This window comes from Eleutherodactylus coqui, chromosome 5 (genome assembly GCF_035609145.1).
Source record: "Eleutherodactylus coqui strain aEleCoq1 chromosome 5, aEleCoq1.hap1, whole genome shotgun sequence".
In the NCBI taxonomy this organism is placed as follows: domain Eukaryota; kingdom Metazoa; phylum Chordata; class Amphibia; order Anura; family Eleutherodactylidae; genus Eleutherodactylus; species Eleutherodactylus coqui.
The window spans coordinates 164,237,147-164,255,648 of NC_089841.1; the positions used below are offsets into that span (position 1 = coordinate 164,237,147).

Consider the following 18,502-nt stretch of genomic DNA (forward strand, 5'->3'; position numbering starts at 1 on the left):
GAACCTCTAGCAAAGGGATGTAAAAGGGTATTAAATAAGTTTGTTATCCTAAAGGGCCACTTCGGGCAAAACACAATTCTCCATCCCTGCCACACTCTGGAGGTCTCCTCTGTGCATTACAGTGCTGCCCCTGTCTGATGCTTATCAGGCACCATCTTGATGCTGACAATTTAGCTGCTTCTCTCCGCCCCCCCCCCCCCCCCCCCTTCAAACCATCCTTCTTTCAACCGATCTTCACTGGGTGGCGGCGCTGGATCGCTGGGCAGCGGAGTATAAAATATACATTGCCCGGCTCCATGTCATCGCCTGTAACTTAGTGTATGGTGCTGTCGGGACGTGACCGGTCCCCTTCGACCCCTTAGTGACCACCCTATAGTGTTTTTACGTCCTACAGCTGAAGGACGTGTATCGAGGAAGATTGCGCTGCAACCTTCCTCCATACACCGCATGTGTCAGCTGTTTCTTACAGCTGACACCCAGCAACAGCAGCCCCAACAAGCCGCGTGGCTGATTGGGGCTGTTAACCCTTTAAATGCCACTGTCAATTATGACAGCGCCATTTAAATCCCCTGAAGGGTCCCCACACGATGAGATCGCAGGGAGCTGTGCGAGTGTCATGGCAGCCAGGGGCCTTCTGAAAGGCCGTGGGGTGGCCTGAAAAGACTGCCAGATTGTAGTATGATGTAATGCTATGGCATTACATCATACTGCAGGAGCAATCAAAGCATCGCATGTTGTGGTCCCCTAGGAGAACTTAAAAAATGTAAAAATAAGAGCAATAAAGTTTTACTAATTATTAAAAAAAATAAATAAATAAAAAGCAATAAAAGTTCAACACCTCCCCCACCCCCTTTTGCCATGTTTACCACAAAAGAATCTTAAACAAAATACATATTTGAAATCACTGCGTCCGTAAAAGTCCGATCTATCAAAGTAATGCATTATTTACCGTGCACAGTGAGCATAGTCCAAAGAGGTAAAAAAAAAAAGACCAGCAGAAATGCGCTTTTTTTTTGGTCACCTTGTTTCAAAGAAAAAAAATGTAATAAACTATCAAAAAGTTGTATGTATTCAAAAATGGTACCAGCGTAAACTACAGGACGTAGCGCACAAAATCAGCCCTCATACAACTATGTCGACGGAAAAATAACTTATTGTATGTGGAAGATGGAGAGAGAGAAAAAAAATTAAATATCTTTAAAAAAAAATATATATTTACAAGTAGTACAGCCAAAAACAATCCAAGTTTGGTATCGTGGCAATCGTACTGATCCATAGAATAAAGTGATGTCATTTGTGTTGCTGAAACAAGACGCACCAAAAGACAGCGGAATGCCATTTTTTTCCCCCCATTTCTCTTTACTTTGAATTTGTTTTCAGTACCTTTTATGGTACATTAAAAATACAACTCGTCCCGCAAAAAACAACCCCCATACAGTTATATCAATGGATAAATAAAGGAGTTTTTTTTTTTTAAGGGGGGGGGGGGGGCGGGGGGAGGAAAATAGAGGAAAAAAAACACTTTGGTAACTAATTGGTTAACTTCACTGGATGAGAATGAGGACGCGGACTTTGTGGTTTTCGGATGAAGCTTTTTCTTTCCCCCTTCGTTCTGTAACAATTCCACGGTTTTACACTTGTGTTGTAGGTTGTGGTGATCTGGTCTTGGCTTACAGATGACTGGATGATTATTTTTAGGCCCCGTGTCCAGGGACGTGATTTTGCCGGCGAATCGCACTCTCTGAAGCTTTCCATAGTGTTGCTATGGAAAGTGCCGCCCCCATGTACACGAGCAGAGAATCATTGCAATTCTCCGCTTGCGGCCAGCAATTCGCAGTGAGCTGCGAATCGCCGCGATTCTCCACAGTCAGCCCAGCTGCCAGATAGGCTGACCGGCGGAGATTCGTCTGCGGCTCCTGCTCCCGCGACGGAGATCCACCATGTGATACTGCAACGCCTGTGGACATTTTCTTCAGACGCGGTACAACAGATCTATAAACACTGTTTCATGAGGCCTCATGCACACGGGTACGCACAGATTTTGAGTGTGGACCCCGCAGCGGATGCCACCCTGTGCCCACAGACATGAGGCTAAAAAGACATATTTACTAAACTGTCTGAACACGGTGCGGCTCTTCTGTTGCGGATGGATCTTTTTTCTCCTACACGGCAGATGCACTTGGCGCACCGACCGACGTACCGTACACATGCGCTGTTCCCACCCCCCCCCCCCCCACCCCTTTTTAACTCTTGCTTTTCTGTGGATCTGCAGCACGTCGGCAGCGTCAGCTGTGGGCGTGCTGCGGAATGGACGGCTTCCATTGACTTCAATGGAAGCCGACCCTGCGAGATCCACAGAAAGATGGAGCATATTGCATTTATTTCCCCCCGCACGTGTGATTCGCACCCTAGGGGGAAAAAATGGCATCCACAGGAATTGGAATACCTACGGATGCCCATAGTCTATGGGCATATTGAACTGCAGATTATCTGCACGGGTGACCCACGTGGATTCCGCAATTCAAGTATGCCAGTGGACATGAGGCCTCAATATTTTTGTTAATTTAAAAACAAGGGCTCTTATTTCTTGGAAATATCATAATTCCAGGTTTACTGTGGTTTGAAGATAAATGTTTTAGGCCCTGCCAACCTCAAATTAAGACTGAACTCACACCTGCGTAATTTCACCGCGTATAACGTGGTGAAGAGTCAATGTACGTACATTGATCCATTCAAACTTGTGACTATTCATTGCGTGTAATACAGTATATTCTATTTAACAGCATAATGGAGCCTATTCTTTTCTATGGGCACGTAATGAATGCGGTACATACGCTATTACATGGCGTATGCGCCGTTGTAAAGCAACAATGCCGGAAATGTAAACAAAAAAAGAAACCGAGAGCACTGTGTAGGACAGCGTGCGTGAGACACCTTGTCCTGCGCAGTCCACAACCGCTGCCTTACGTGGCGGTAGGCCGGCTCTACAGCGGTCACATGATCCCGGACTGAGGCTGGATTCACATAGATATATTGCAAGTCGTGCTCAAGACTCTGATGCAATGCTCATCGGATGGCACACCTGTCTGTCTGCATGCGGCCTGATCTGCAAGGGCATGCAGCAAGTTTTCTCCCCCCCCCCTCCCCCCCTCCAAACATAGTTGATCAATAGATGTAGAACTTTCTGGAACAAAAAACTGAAAATAAATGCTGGATATAGCATGCAGGTATTTCCCCTGCTGGAAGCACACCCATGTTATGGGAGAACCCACACCTGCTGCTGTCATGCCAGTCTGTGTGCCCGCGGGTGACGAGCTGGAGCTGATCTCGGTGTGTCTGTAGAAGGTGACTGCAGTGGGAGTGCTGGCCGTTATGGGGAGAGAGGAAAATGTGCTCATTGTCTGCCCTGACAGAGCGCTCTGTGTTTTGGCCTGGCATTTCTACAGCCTCTCTGTGGTGGAAACCCCGGCCTGTGTAACAGACACAAATAGACGGAGACTGCAAACCACTTATTAAAATCCCTCTGGCCTGTGTTGTGAGTTCAGCGACGGGGTTGGGTGGTGCTTTTGTCTGCATAGTGTGTATGTGGGTGGAAGTGCCCGTCAGCGTCATCCTGGCACCCTGCAGACCTTTTTTTTTTTTTTTTTAAATTAATGTTGCATCTCCCCTCTAAAAGTGCTAACTATCTGGAGGGCCACGCATGCCATGCTGTGTGTGTAACAGACGGCGTATTCAGCAGGGTTTAGCCGGCACATGTTGGTTCTTCACAGCGGATGAAGACATGACGGAGTGGGGGCAGGAAGTATAACGTGCCCCATGCATGTCTAGGGAACAGATCTGGGCTAACGTCTCCCTTGTTGCTTGGGCTCCAGGTTTTAAGTGCAGAACAGGTTAAGCCAGTGCGTAATAGTGCAGGTCTTTTTGGAAATCTTCTATTATAGATTGTGAGCTTGCGGTTAACACCTACAAGTTTGTTGTATAATTGTGGGTAATTTGAATAATACAGCTACCGATTCTTCACTGTATTTTGACAGATCTGGTTTTACAAGTTTTGGCGTTTCTGAAGGGGCTTGTGTTTGCTTGTCATATGTCATGAAACTCTACAAATCCAACCAAAACTGGCGTACTGCATGGATTAAGGGCTCACACCAGCGTATGCTATCTGCTGTTTGTATTTGTGTGGATTACCAAAATAGGGGACACGATTTATTTTTTAATGTAAAGGGCTCATGTCCACGGGCGGTTTTTCACAGCGTATTACACGTGTGATGCACGGCTGCGTGATACATGGTGAATGGAGTCATTGAAAGTCCATGTGGGAAGTACAAACAAACAGACCAAGTATGCGGCCATATGCAATACAATTATGCGCCATACGCAGTGTCACCAGCCGGAATCCGCTGTAGGCCTCCCACATGCGGTAAAACCCAATATTGAGCAACCCCCTTTTGTTACTTTGATTACAACTGACATTTAGTTTCCTGGTTGTTTGTGATTAGTTGCCACTAACACTGCTTTTTGTTTTTTCTACAGGGCTTACTCCTTGGTGGATTCCAGTCAAGTCTCCACGTTCCTTATTTCAATCCTCCTTATAGTCTATGGCAGCTTCAGGTGTGTTTCTATGTGTATTACACTAAAATGACAATTTTAGCTTCAGAAATGCTTATTGTATCAAAACAATAAAATTCAGCTTTTATAAATGGCTAATTATAACTGACAGCTCTCTAAAATGTGATGCGCAACTTGTAATGACCTTTGAAGCCATTTATCACAATATATGTAATTGGTGATGAGTCATTTATTGTTTCTAGCCTAAGTCTTGCAGCTATGGTCAATATATTGTTTAACCCCTTAGGCTGGTTTCACACGGCCGAGAAAAAACGTGCAAGCTTTGTGTGTTGCGGGAGGTGCAATTATGAACCCCGTTCTTTTAAATGGGGTCATACACATGAACGTTTCTTTTTTTTCCCCCAGCACTGCGATGTGGAAAAAAATCACAGCCTTTCCTATCTTTGGGCGTGCCTTCGCATCACCTATTGTTTTCAATGGGGTTGGTCGCTGCGCAGCATGGCACCAGTGCAGAGTGCACGAGTTGCAATGCAAGATTTCCCCATTGAAAACAATGGGAGGATCGCCACTTCCCCGAAGTTTATGCAAGGCAGGTTTGATATTAAAACGCCATGCTTCACAACCCAATATTGCACTTGCCTGTGTAAAATTAGCCTTAAGGACCAAGCATGGTAAATGTACGACGCTTAGGCCGGCTTCACACGAGCGTGACGGGCTCCGCTGCGGAATATTCCGCAGTGAAGCCCGTCACGGCGCCCCCCAGAGACCCCATACTTACCAGCGGAAGATAGCGTGAAGACACTTCCCCGCCCACCGCCGTCGCGTCATGTGACACGCCCACCGCGTCACATGACACCGCCGGCCGCGCCACGTGACGCGCCGGCCGCGCCATATGACGCGGCGGCGGTAGGCGGAGAAGCGGTTTCATGCTATCTTCCGCTGTGTTACAGCGGGAGATAACGTGAACGGACGGCTTCCATTGACTGCAATGGAAGCCGTCAGCGCGTACACCCTCGGCAAATAGAGCATGCTGCGGGTGAGGACGGGAGATTTCACGGTGCGAAATTCCGCGGTGGAATTCCGCATCGTGAGCATTGCGCTATTAGGTTCAATAGAACCTAATAGCAGGGGGCAACGCAGCGGATTTTTGCCGCGAATTTACGCGGCGTAAATCCGTTCGTGGGAAGGAGGCCTTAGTCCTACACTTTAATCCTTGCCAATAGCAGAAATACGGCGCAGGATTAAACCCTCTGCTCCTGCAACCGAGCAGGTCAGGTTCTCAGCTATTAGTCATAGCTGAGAACTCAGAGGAGAAGGGAGAAGCGGTTTTTAACGGCTTCTGCCTTCTCCTTTCTTGGCTACATAGCACTAAGTGAAAGGGGAAACATTACTTCCACTATGCGACCCGTGACCGCGATTACGTGACCGCTAGGTACCCCTGTCATAGCTGAGCTGCAGGGTCCTAGCAGACCCTGATGAACTCTGCCACTGACTATTGTCACTACAGGGAAATGTTTCCCCTGTAACTGGGGCTTCCATGGTTGCCTCACCTACAGAGGAAAAGTGTGAGGGGGAAAAAAAAAAAAAGACCATGTGAATGACCCTCAGAGGTGTTGTATGACATCATAGATGGCAAAAAAAAGTTACAAAAATAAGTTAAAAAAATTAAGACTAAAATAAAAATATATACATAAAAAGAAAATGACCCACCGCTGACTCCAACCATCGCGTATGAGCCCTGTAATTCAAAACTATGCAAAATGAGACCATTTCCGTACTTTTATTTTAGCGTAAATATACTAATTAAAAATACAAACGCTTTTTAGCTGTTTAATCCCGGAAAAATAGGAAAAGCTGACAGTGAAAAATAAATATTAAAAAATAGCCCTATAGCTCAAACGCAGCAAAAATGATTTTAGTAGCTGGAGGTAAAAATAAAATACGGCCGTAAAACGACTACATGGGTAAAATCCCTAAAATGTGCTGATCCTTTAGGTCCAAAACAGCCTGGTCCTTAAGGGGTTAAAACGTGCCTGAACCTTTTGACTATTTATAAAAGATCTTGTAGTGTGAAAACCTTTCTTTGAGCATTGGACTGACCAGATATATCCATCTGCTGGAAGATACTGTAGCTGGTACAACTGTAGAAGATAACTTATTATATTAGGCTGAAAAAGACAATGTCCATCCAGTTCAGCCGGTTTCCACCCCCCTTGTTGATCCAGAGGAAGGCAAAAAAAAAGAAAATCCCAATGAGGCAGAAGCCAATTCACCCTCATTGTGGGGAGGAAAAAACTCCTTCCCAACTCCATAATGGCAGTCAGAATCCTCCCTAAAGATGGGAATAAGTGATAACCTGTTGGTAGGATACGCTGTTGCTTTATGATCTGGGGGAGAAGTAGGAGGCTCTGAAAATGAAGGGACCTGAAGAGACTGTAGCGCTAGCCTCTTCATCAATTTTTCCTGCATAGTGATACCCTGACCACTCGCTTTTCAGGCAGCTGCAGAGTCACTCTATTCAAGAGAATGGGTCAAGCTGCAGTTCCCTGTACAGCCTGCTGACCAGGGGTGCTGCTGTACAGAGAAGACTTAGGCTGCCTGTCCATGGGCGTTTTTGCATTGCGTTCCACGCGGCGATAATCCGGCCGGGGGGAACGCAGTGCACGTTTTGCGTAGCGTTGCTATGGAAAGCGCAGCCCACCTGTCCACGAGCGGAGAATCATAGCTTTTTTTTAACTCTGTTAGGGGAGCCGCACTAAAATGGAGCATGCTGCGATTTCTTTTCCAGACCGAAAGGTCCACAGTACAAATCCGCTTGCTGTAATTCACGTGCGACGGCCATGCTCCTCTATGGGCGGCTTGATTTGCGGATCTTCCACGTGGGTGACCTGCACGGATTCCGCAAATCAGATCCACTCATGGACTTTTTTTTTTTTTTTGCACATCACTTTCCTAAATGGGTTATATATTTTTTTTGTCTTTCTAGGTCTCTGAACATGGATTTTGAAAATCAGGACAAAGAGAAGGATAGTGGTAGCTCTCCAGGAGCATTCAGCGGGAACAGCACCAATAATAGTAAGCATGACTTCACAGCTTGTGTCCATGTTTCAGAAGTTCTCTAACTAGTATATGAAAGGTGTGTATTCCCATCACATAAAGTGATGGCCAATCTCTATGATATGCCTCCAATTTGTAATTTGGTAGCTGTTTGATCTCAGGAGCCCCCACCGATCCGAAGAATAAAGGGGCTATATAGCACTGTGTTCATTTCACTGGCTTTCCCTACACAACGATGCTCTGATGGACTCCCACCGATGAGAAATATCATGCCTGAACACTTAAGACATCTCTCTACTGACCCCAAAGCACAGGGAAAGGAGGCACCAACATGCTCAAAATCATATAAATAAACTACAGAAGTTTGGGGATTCTATTCTGTGAACTTTTTGAGCTTTTGGATCAGCAGTATGTCTGGTGGAAGAATGAACTATACTTCTTAGGCCTCATGTCCACGGGTGGATTTGATTTCCAGAATCCGCGATCGGCACCCTCACAGAAGATCCGCAGTTCAAGCTGCCCATAGGAAAGCATGCAGCGGCCGCACCTTCATGCACACATGCGGATTTGTTTTGCAAATTTTTTGTGCAAAAAAAAAAAATCGCAGCATGCTCCATTTTATCACTGATGGGCTCCATTAATCTCTATGGAGATGAGCGATCCGCTATGCATTGCGGATTTTTAGGTGGATACTTCTCTGGTTGCTTGAAGACCAAGAAGGGAGGAGAGGGGGGAAGTCAGTGACTTTGGGCTGGCTATCTTTTTTTTTTTTCCTGCGTGGACGATCTGTAGTACATCCGCGTGGGTAAAAAAAATTGCATCCATGGTCGCCAGCAAGCATTTAAAAGTCATTTCCGCACTGACTTTTACAGGTCTTCCGTTGTGAAAATCCGCATGTGCTGTGGACATGAGGCCTTAGCCTTAAAAGTGAGGGAGACGGAGCATTTAAAGGGGTTGTCCCGCGGCAGCAAGTGGGTCTATACACTTCTGTATGGCCATATTAATGCACTTTGTAATGTACATTGTGCATTAATTATGAGCCATACAGAAGTTATAAAAAGTTTTTCACTTACCTGTTCCGTTGCTGGCGTCCTCGTCTCCATGGTTGCCGTCTAATTTTCGTCGTCTAATGGCCAAATTAGACGCGCTTGCGCAGTCCGGGTCTTCTTATCTTCTCAATGGGGCTCCGTGTAGCTCCGCCCCGTCACGTGCCGATTCCAGCCAATCAGGAGGCTGGAATCGGCAATGGACCACATAGAAGCCCTGCGGTCCACGGAGGGAGAAGATGCCGGCGGCCATCTTCACCGGGTAAGTAAGAAGTCACCGGAGCGCGGGGATTCAGGTAAGCGCTGTCCGGTGATCTTTTTTAACCCCTGCATCGGGGTTGTCTCGCGCCGCCGTTTCGGCGCGGGACAACCCCTTTAAGGGGCAGATCTGATGATGCAGATCTCTTGTGTGTTTAAAAAAAATAAAAAAATCATTCTAGCTAGTTTAGCTTAACCCCTTAATGACGCGGCCCTTTTTTTCCATTTTCATTTTTTCCTCCCCCTTTAAAAAAAAAAAAAAAAATCATAACTCCTTTATTTATCCATTGACGTCACTGTATGAAGGCTTGTATTTTGCGGGACGAGTAGTAGTTTTTAATGGTGCCATTTAAAGTACAATATAATGTACTGAAAAACTTTTAAAATATTCCAAGTGGAGTAAAATAAAAAAAACGACATTCCGCCATCTTTCAATGCGTCTTGTTTCTATGGCACACAAACTGCAACAAAAACATGATAACTTTATTCTGAGTCAGTACGATTGCTACCATACCAAACCTGTATAGTTGTTGTTTTTTTTTTTTTTTTACCATACTATTTTTTTCAAAGACATTTAATTTTTTTCAATCATTTTCTGCCGTCATCTTTTGCGCGCAATAATTTTTTTATTTTTCCGTCAACGTAGTTCAGCAGGGGCTCATTTTTTGCGGAATGTCCTGTATTTTCCGTTAGTACTAATTCGGAGTACATACGACTTTTTGATCACTTTTTATTGCGTTTTTTCTGGGGGACGGTGACTGAAAAAGTGCATTTCTGGCGGTCTTTATTTTTTTTCTCGGACGATGTTCACCGTGCTACTTTGATAGATCGGACTTTTACGGACGCAGCGATACCAAATATGTATTTTTATTTTATGATTTAGATTTTTTAATTATAGATATGGCAAAAGGGGGGGTGATTTAAACTTTTATTCCTTTTTCTATTTTTTTTACAATTGAACTTTATCGATCTTTTTTTTTTTACTTTACTTTAAAGTCAATATGCGATGCTTTGATCGCTCCTGCAGTATGCATTCTGACAGGCAGCTTATCAAGCCACCCCACTGGGATGGCTTGATAGCCACTCTTCCAAGGCAGCCCTGGGGCCTTTCAGAAGGCCCCCGGGTGCCATGACACCTGCACGGCTCCCTCGATTTCACCGCGGGGGGCCTTACGGGACCCCTGAACATTGTTCAGGGGCTTTAAATGCCGCTGTCAGAATTAACAGCGGCAATTAAAGGGTCAATAGCCGCGAACGGACAATTGTGGCTATTGCCCGCGGGTGTCGGCTGTAGTAAACAGCTGACGCCCGCGCTGTATGCAGAGAGGTCGCCCCGTGACCTCTCTGCATACATGCCCCGACGCTCCAGGACGTAAATGTACGTCCTGGAGCGGGAAGGGGTTAAACAAACAAAAAATTAAGATGAAAATCGCCATTAAAGGGGTTACCTGGGTCTGAACTATTGATGACTTCTGCTTATGTCTCTGTACACACTGACAAAGACTCCAAGATCAGCTGATCGCAGGAGATCCTGAGTGTCCGCACTCCACTGTTGACCTACTCGGAGGATAAGCAATCTGTAGTTTTGAAGTGGACAACTCTAACAGAATTGTTTATTGAAGTCTCCAGCAATACTTTAGAAGTGGATACCTACATTAAATAGTTTAACTGGGTTAGGGATCACTCACACAAGTGTGTTTGGCCTGCATATTACGCAGTATGTCCTATTTTGGTGCGGTGCTTGAATAAAATTGCGAAATGTCCTCTCTTTGAGCTTTCCTTCAGAATGCATTGCCCAGTGTTTTTTTTAATGGGACAGGAAAACACAAGAAGCACTTATCGATCCTCTAAAATGGCTAAAAGTTGCACGGGAGGATCGCTCCCTCACTGAAGTGATGGGATGCGTTTTTTTTGTACAGAAAATGCCTTGCATCCAAAGTTAGATCACATGAGCGCGATATCAGGCACATGGCACCCTGGATACATGAAGTGCCGCAGGATTCTTCATGCATCCAGCAACGCTCCATGTACCTTCACAGAAATGTACGCCTGGTCCTGACCAGATGTACATTTCTGACATAATTTAGGCCCATTTATGGAGTAATCTATACATAAATCTGTTGGTCATGGGGGGCCACTACCCCTCCTGAAAGTCATCCAGCTTTCGGATAAGTGACAGGGCCAGCGCAGGGGAAAAAAGTTCCTAGTCTCGCATCTTCCAGGTCCTCGCAACTGTATTTTCCTTTTGACACTATGTTTACCAACTGCAGTCAGCTTGTGAAGGAGTCATTGGAGCTCTGAAGTCTGTGATTGGCTGCAGCCTTCTGTGACACCTCTTTCATGGACTGTCTCTGCAGAGCGTAGAGACCCACCATGAGTATAATGGTGTCGCTCTGGACATACAGGAAGCTGGAGATGTGAGTTTAGGACCTCTTATTATGTTTGGCCATGGGAGCACAAATTTTAAAAGTAAAAAAAATAGACCTCCCCTTTAAGTCGTGGACAACATCTGTTGTGTATAGTCCGCTCTAGTCCTCAGATTACGTAAGAGAGATTCACATGACTGCTCTCTCCTTCATAAACGTGCCTATTCACCATAGTGGAAGGGCATGATTTTCTCAATACAAGTGAGGATTAGGGTTTGCCAGCCACACGATGATACTGGATGAGTTGCTGTACAAGCTGGCTGAGCCTTACTTCGTCAGGGCACAGCCGAGATGCCCCCATACATTGCCAGATCCTATTATCTAAGCCCCCATTAGTGGTGGAATCTGTGCTTCAGTGAGATGTACATTCTGAAACATGATTGCACTCTAACCAGAACAGAGGACTAGAATAAGTACATGTATCTTATCTGTAGTGCTATTGTGGTTGAACTATGGAACAAACTGAAAATGATTGTCACCTCACTTATTTAATCAGCCGTGCCGAGATAGACGGGTGTGTCAAAATAAACGAGATTTAATATTTTCGTTTGCTCTGAAAGCCAAATAAAATATGGTAAAACAATGCAACTCTGTTTTGAGTCTTGTGCAATTTTACTTCAAAGAGAACAAACTTTTTTTTTTTTCAATTTCTTGCAGCTCTGTGAGTTGTGCATATGTAATAGCCTGTGATATAACTACGTTAATCTACCTTTGGCAAATAGACCGTAGCTGTTGGGGTGTATTCACACATTAATCATACAGTGCTTTTTGCAGCAATGTTAGTGTAGTTGTGTATTTAGCGTGGCTTATACTAATGTAATCCTGTGCTAAACCTAAAATGATTTTCCTTTTTGAGTTGCTCGAAGAGGGCTATAGTACAGGACAGATGTTCTTTCCTCTATTTCTAAATCTTCCTTGGGGTTGAAGAACTTCTTTCATAGATGAGTCATTTCTTCTACAGGTATCCAGACTATTGACTCTACTCAGGCTTTGTTCCTTCCTATTGGAGCCTCAGTGTCTCTACTGGTCATGTTCTTCTTCTTTGACTCTGTTCAGGTGGTGTTCACTATTTGCACTGCAGGTAAGTATTATTCGGGTTCTGCATAAAAATTACACAAAGGTGGTAAATATGGAAACTAATGTTCATTTTCTCTTTTAGTTCTTGCAACAATAGCATTTGCATTTCTCTTGCTCCCTATGTGCCAGTATTTAACCCGGCCCTGCTCCCCTCAGAATAAGTGAGTATGCATGCATGGATTAATTCTTCTCTAGCATTGAATTTACTTTCATTTGTGCACAAATGCAAGCAGTTTGCAAATGTTTTTATTTTTTTTTTGGCAATCTGCCCTTTATCAAGTGGGGAAAAACCACAAACGCTGTATGTACTGCTATATATCAGAGACTCTGAATATGGAAACAATTCCAAGTACTGGTAAATGGACTCTTAGGCCACTCTCACACATCTGTTGATTACTGCTGTGGTATAATGCTCCCATTAATTTCAATGGGGCCTCGCAGACATGCGTTCAAACGTGGCACTTCCCAGCACTCTGCTGTATTTTGGTGTGTTCAGTGCACCTCATCACCCATCACAATGATGGGGTGCGCTGAAACCCACTGTCGGGGGCAGAAACCTGCATCTGAAAACTGCGGTAAAATCGTGGCAGAATGCCGCGATTTCGATCGTGCCGTTTTGCGCACAGCATGTGTGAGAGTGGCTTTAGTATTAGTCCAATTTCCTCAATGGATGTCTGGTTAGAGCGGTTCTCCTGTGTAAGTATTAGTGTATTACAGTTAAGGACTGTAAGGACATGTTTGTGTTTGCCGTTGCTCGGAGTGCATTGTTATGCTGTATAGACCACCATTGTAGTATGCCTTGTGGACAACATCTGTAAGTATAGATGTAAAGCTAATCCTATCTTTAGCCAATGGTCAGCACCGTGGTAAAATGGTGGTAGGATTCCATCCACAATGTCGTATATAGAAAAAAATACAGTCAGCAGTCGATCTTAAGGGGACTTCTTTTCACATTAGCTGATGTGTTGGTCCTTCTACAAGGCTGCTTCTGTGAATACCCAAGTGTGCCGCATACACTAGATTAGCACTTAGAAATGATAAACTTCCTTCCATTGATCTACTACCTTTGTGTTTTTCAGGATTTCTTTTGGATGCTGCGGTCGTTTCACGTTGGCAGAGCTGCTATCATTTTCTCTTTCTGTAATGCTAGTTCTTATTTGGGTGCTGACGGGCCACTGGCTGCTCATGGATGGTAAGTGTCCTTATTTTCGTAAAGGGATATTGTAGAGTTAAGTGGGACACCAACCTAGAAGAAGGGTGCAAAGTGTCTTCAAGTTTAGATGTAAAATGCTATATTGTGTACAGCTGCACGCTATTATGTAGCTGCATAGAGCCCATTACAGCTGTCACAATACAGTGCATGGAGTCCCTTTTTGAAGGAATGTTCTGAACAATTTACTACTTTGTTTTTCTTTCTAGCCCTAGCAATGGGACTATGTGTAGCCATGATTGCTTTTGTCCGCCTGCCCAGCCTGAAGGTTTCCTGTCTCCTGCTTTCAGGGCTGCTCATATATGATGTTTTTTGGGTAAGCAGATTTGTTGGTTTCAAAGGCATTAATTAGTCTGTGTTATACAAATTAGCAATAAAACTGATTTGTGAAAGAATGCAAAGGGTTCTGTTGATGATTTTCTCTTCAAACATGGGGCTGAAATTCGCATTAAAATCCATGTTACATGCGGATTTTGATACGGATTTACTGATGCTGCAGATTTTCAGTGCAAATTTCGCCTTCATTTGAGGGGATTAAATCCACCTTGGAATCCATATGTTACATGCAGATTTTCTTGTGCTGTATGTTTTCAGTGCCTCACCTTGCAACTTTCCTATTGAGGGTAAAATCCGTATCAAAATTGCATGTTATATGCAGGTTTTGATGTGGATTTTCCTAATCGAGTTGCCAACAATATGACTAGCTTGTAGATGGATCTAATATGTAAATTCAGTCCATTTTTAATTCTATTCCGTGGTCGATGAATAAATGGGCGTTACTTATTTCTAAACAGTGTCAAAATTGCAGATATTATAAATTGTTATCCAAGATTAAAAAAATAAGGGTACTTTCTTCCAAAAAGTGTCGTACCTAACCACCGGTTATGGTTGGTGCTGCAGTTCTGCTCCATTAATGTAACGAAAACTGACCTTCAAAACCAGTTCCAACCTGTGTACTGGTGTCGTACTGTTTGTAAGGAAAATTGCGGGGTTTTTTTAATCTCTGAATTCCACTTATTTGACTGTTTACTTCTATAAATGCTTGTTAAAATAACATTTCATTAGTAATGCAGGCGGTTCATTGGCACACTTATCGCATAGTTGGCAGCCCGTATACATACTAGACAATGTTGTAAACTATAGCCTGTTCTAATTGATGTTCATTGAACAGTTCTAGAGGTAAAATTTCCCAAAACGTTGCCTCTTAATTTTGGGATACTTGGCTATTCTGATTGCACTACTTTTAATGACCTCAGATTTATGCATTTTCTAATGTATTCTTTAAGGTCCACAAATGTCATGCTGTGCTTATTAATGTTATTAACATGAACCACTAGAACCTATGATTAATAATCTTTGATAAGTACCATCACATTAGTTCTAAGCGAAGATATTGCAGTTTGTATGCCAGTTGACAAACATCTTGGCTTCTGAGGGTGCCACGTAGCTGTCGTTGCATGGCTTCGGTTGTGACAGTGATGCAGCTGGGAACCCCGGCAGTAAAGTAGGTCCATGTGGCTTGCTATTGTGAATTAGGTGTTCACTAGCTGTAAGTTGTTTATAGCCATGTGGTTTGCCTAAAACCATGCAGCCGTTAACAACTTACACCTAGTGAACACTTAATTCTTAGCAAGCCACATGGGGCTGTAGCTTCAGCATTGCTGCAACCCAGCTGTGCGACTGCTACGCTGCATCATACCCTTAGGTAAATCTCTAGGCCATTAACAACTTACAGCTAGTGAACACCTTATTCATCAGGCGGCCACACAGACTTGTATCACCAGCTGGGTACTTGGCTGCTTACGGTGACCACTACATGGGACAGGTCTCTCAAATGGCAAATTTAATGGACCGAGGTTCCATACATGACACTCTGCTAAAGGCTGTGCCCAACTTGGCAAACCTTGTATTGCCCCCAGCAAAAAAAAATAAAAAAATCAAGCAAGTTAGCAAGAATTGGAAACAGATTTGCAAATGTTACACAGGGATTGTGTGGTGTGCAAGCCTGTACTCAAAGGTCTGCATAGAAACTACATACACACTTGTAGGGCTTTTTACCAAACTGCTTCATTTTCTTTTTTTGGATGTTGCTGCCCATCACATCACATTCTAAATTGCGCTTTTATAGTAGCTTTATAGAAAGAATGCAAAAAAAAATCAATGGATAATCCATTTCTATCGTACTTCTCTCATCGTATCCGCAGGTCTTCTTTTCTGCCTACATATTTAACAGCAATGTGATGGTCAAGGTGGCAACGCAACCTGCTGATAATCCTTTGGATGTCTTATCAAGAAAGCTTCATCTCGGCCCAAACGTTGGGAGGGACGTACCTCGGCTGTCCTTGCCAGGAAAACTTGTATTCCCCAGGTAAGGCTTTCTAGTTGAGAAATGCTTTCTAGATGCCGCCATTGCTGTAGTGAGTGAAACTGCTCTTGTTCAAGTATGTCTAGAGAGATTTATTGCTGTCTCTTTACACAGTTCTACAGGCAGTCACTTTTCCATGCTTGGGATTGGGGACATTGTAATGCCAGGACTGCTTCTCTGCTTTGTTCTGCGTTATGACAACTACAAGAAGCAGGCGACCGCTGATTCTTGTGGCGCACAGGGAGCTGCCAACATTTCTGGGCGCATGCAGAAGGTCTCCTATTTCCATTGCACACTAATTGGGTACTTTGTGGGTAAGTAGCCAGCACCAAATCTATTATATTCATGTTAATCTTTCGAGATGCATCACCCTGCCCCGATACATTTACCTTATTCTTGTGTCCATCTACTTGTGCCTTTCCACTCTGTATGCTAGCTACAGTGGTTGCCAGCAAACATTAGCAGTATATACGGTATAGACTTACCTCAAGTTTTATCTACTATATCTGAGCGTATCCAACCCAGAGGATCGCCCTGGTCTTGACATGAATTCAGTAGCAGAGATTTTGGGATGTTAGGGACTTTCTTTTTTTCTTTATTTTACTTCTTGGTTTAAAAAAGCAAACAAAAAAAAACGAGCTGCTGTTACATTTCTTTGTAGTAGTAATCATCGGAGTCTCTTCTCATTATGCCTTGCCTAAAGTACCAAACACTTGATCTCATGTTAATGTTGCCATTCTTCCATTACAGGACTGTTAACAGCTACAGTGGCCTCACGCATCCACAGGGCTGCACAGCCTGCTTTGCTCTATTTGGTTCCCTTTACTTTATTACCGCTCCTCACCATGGCCTATTTAAAGGTAGGTTGCATTAGCTATTTGTTTCAATTACGTTTTCTGTCATTCGTATTGCATCACTCGGCTAATGTCACCTTTATTTGTTTTTTGAAGTAGACGTCTCAGCACGCGATGGTTCATAATCTTTTCTGTTAATCTGTTGCTGTTATAGGCACAGTGCACTAGATTTACTGAAGATGTAAATAATATTTAAAGTATTACACTGGACGTTAAAGTGATTACTGACATTACTTTCTCACAGGGTGACCTGCGCCGAATGTGGTCAGAACCGTTCCACACCAAGGCCACTAGCTCCCGCTTCCTTGAGGTATGATGGGAACAGGAAACAAAGCCAAACATGGCAGAATATTTTTTTTCAACTTGGCTTCTCTCTCCTCTGGATAAACTCAGTGTAAATGGACACAGCTACAACTGATGGACCTCAAAGGAATTAATTTTTGTGTAAAAAGGTGGGGTTGGGGGGGTGGGGGGAGACAAACTTTCTAGAAACTTCTACAAGGGTCCTTCTCTTCGAAATATGCCCCTTGGCAGTGGACTATATTCCTGTTGGAACATCAGAGTTTAGACTAAATATATATAAAAAGAACTGGGATCCAGTGATCCATATGGATTGTAAATCTCGGATTTCTTCAAGGTCTGGCCTTATTGTGGCTCTATGTAGCATGTGACTTTAAAGGCCTCTGAGCTATATGAACTATTTTGGCTCTGTGAAACCTGTGGGACCAGACCCCATGAGGAACAGTGCAGCCCTCTAACCAGCTCTCCTTCCTGTTCCTGGTTTTTTTTTTCTTTGTTTTTTTTTTTTGTTTTTGTTTTTTTAAATTTCTTCTGTGGCGTGAAGTGACTTTTTAGATCTCAGCCAGTGTGTGAGTTACTCAAAGTATATACATAGTCTGTCGTATTTAATTCCATTTCACCCTTCTCCCAATTCATGTTGCAGAGGGCAAGTGTGGGATGAAATCTTTTCTATGGATAGTTTAAATATTCACAGAATAACGCCAGGTCGGGCCAGGCCTGCTGAGTTCTGTCGCATGTCCTGCACTTTCATCTTTGGCTTTATATGAGTAATCCATCCCAGCAAAGTGAAGCCTCAGTTCCAATCCAGTGTATTGTGTGCTCGTTCTGATGTACTCATGGGCTGTTTAGTGACTGTATTTGGTTCTGATCAATGTAGTGACCTAGGGCAGATGAAATGTTCCAAACCTCCGTCTTCATTTGTGCGCAGCCTTTTTAGCGGTTCCCTTGGACTCTTGCATGTCAAACTTGCTGCGCTCATTGCTCCCCCCATAATAATGTTACCTTCCTGTAAATACATATTTTCTTTTTTCTATTGTTTTTGTATTTTAGTATTTTCATTTGTCTGCTGTATTTCTGATATTTCCATGTGACTACCCTCACTCATGAAAGAAACTAAAGAGAAAAAAAACTCCTTCAAATATGGTGCTGGATGTCTGCCTCTACTACTGTTTCATCAGCTGCTGGACAAGCGAAGACCTTTTAGCTCGAGTATTGAAACTTTAACGGGGTTTTTTGGGCAAAACATTAATAGTTAGTCAACGGGGGCCCGCTGCACGGAATCCCCAACAATCACCTGATAGCTTGGCTGTTAGTGTAGCGGGCTGGGCATGTGTCATGGG

General features: G+C 43.8%; 1 protein-coding gene across 1 annotated transcript in view; it reads left to right on the forward strand.

Moving 5' to 3' along the window:
- The window catches only part of SPPL3 (signal peptide peptidase like 3), a 51,599-nt gene extending 33,401 nt beyond the window's left edge, over window positions 1-18,198 (forward strand). Inside the window, exons 2-11 of the mRNA XM_066603630.1 lie at window positions 4,534-4,611; window positions 7,556-7,644; window positions 12,318-12,437; window positions 12,516-12,594; window positions 13,513-13,625; window positions 13,853-13,959; window positions 15,848-16,011; window positions 16,123-16,322; window positions 16,759-16,868; window positions 17,107-18,198. Coding sequence (XP_066459727.1) covers window positions 4,534-4,611; window positions 7,556-7,644; window positions 12,318-12,437; window positions 12,516-12,594; window positions 13,513-13,625; window positions 13,853-13,959; window positions 15,848-16,011; window positions 16,123-16,322; window positions 16,759-16,868; window positions 17,107-17,178 — 1,132 coding nt within the window. The 3' untranslated portion in view covers window positions 17,179-18,198. The remainder of the gene's footprint in view (window positions 1-4,533; window positions 4,612-7,555; window positions 7,645-12,317; window positions 12,438-12,515; window positions 12,595-13,512; window positions 13,626-13,852; window positions 13,960-15,847; window positions 16,012-16,122; window positions 16,323-16,758; window positions 16,869-17,106) is intronic.
- The last annotated feature ends 304 nt before the right edge of the window (window positions 18,199-18,502 follow it).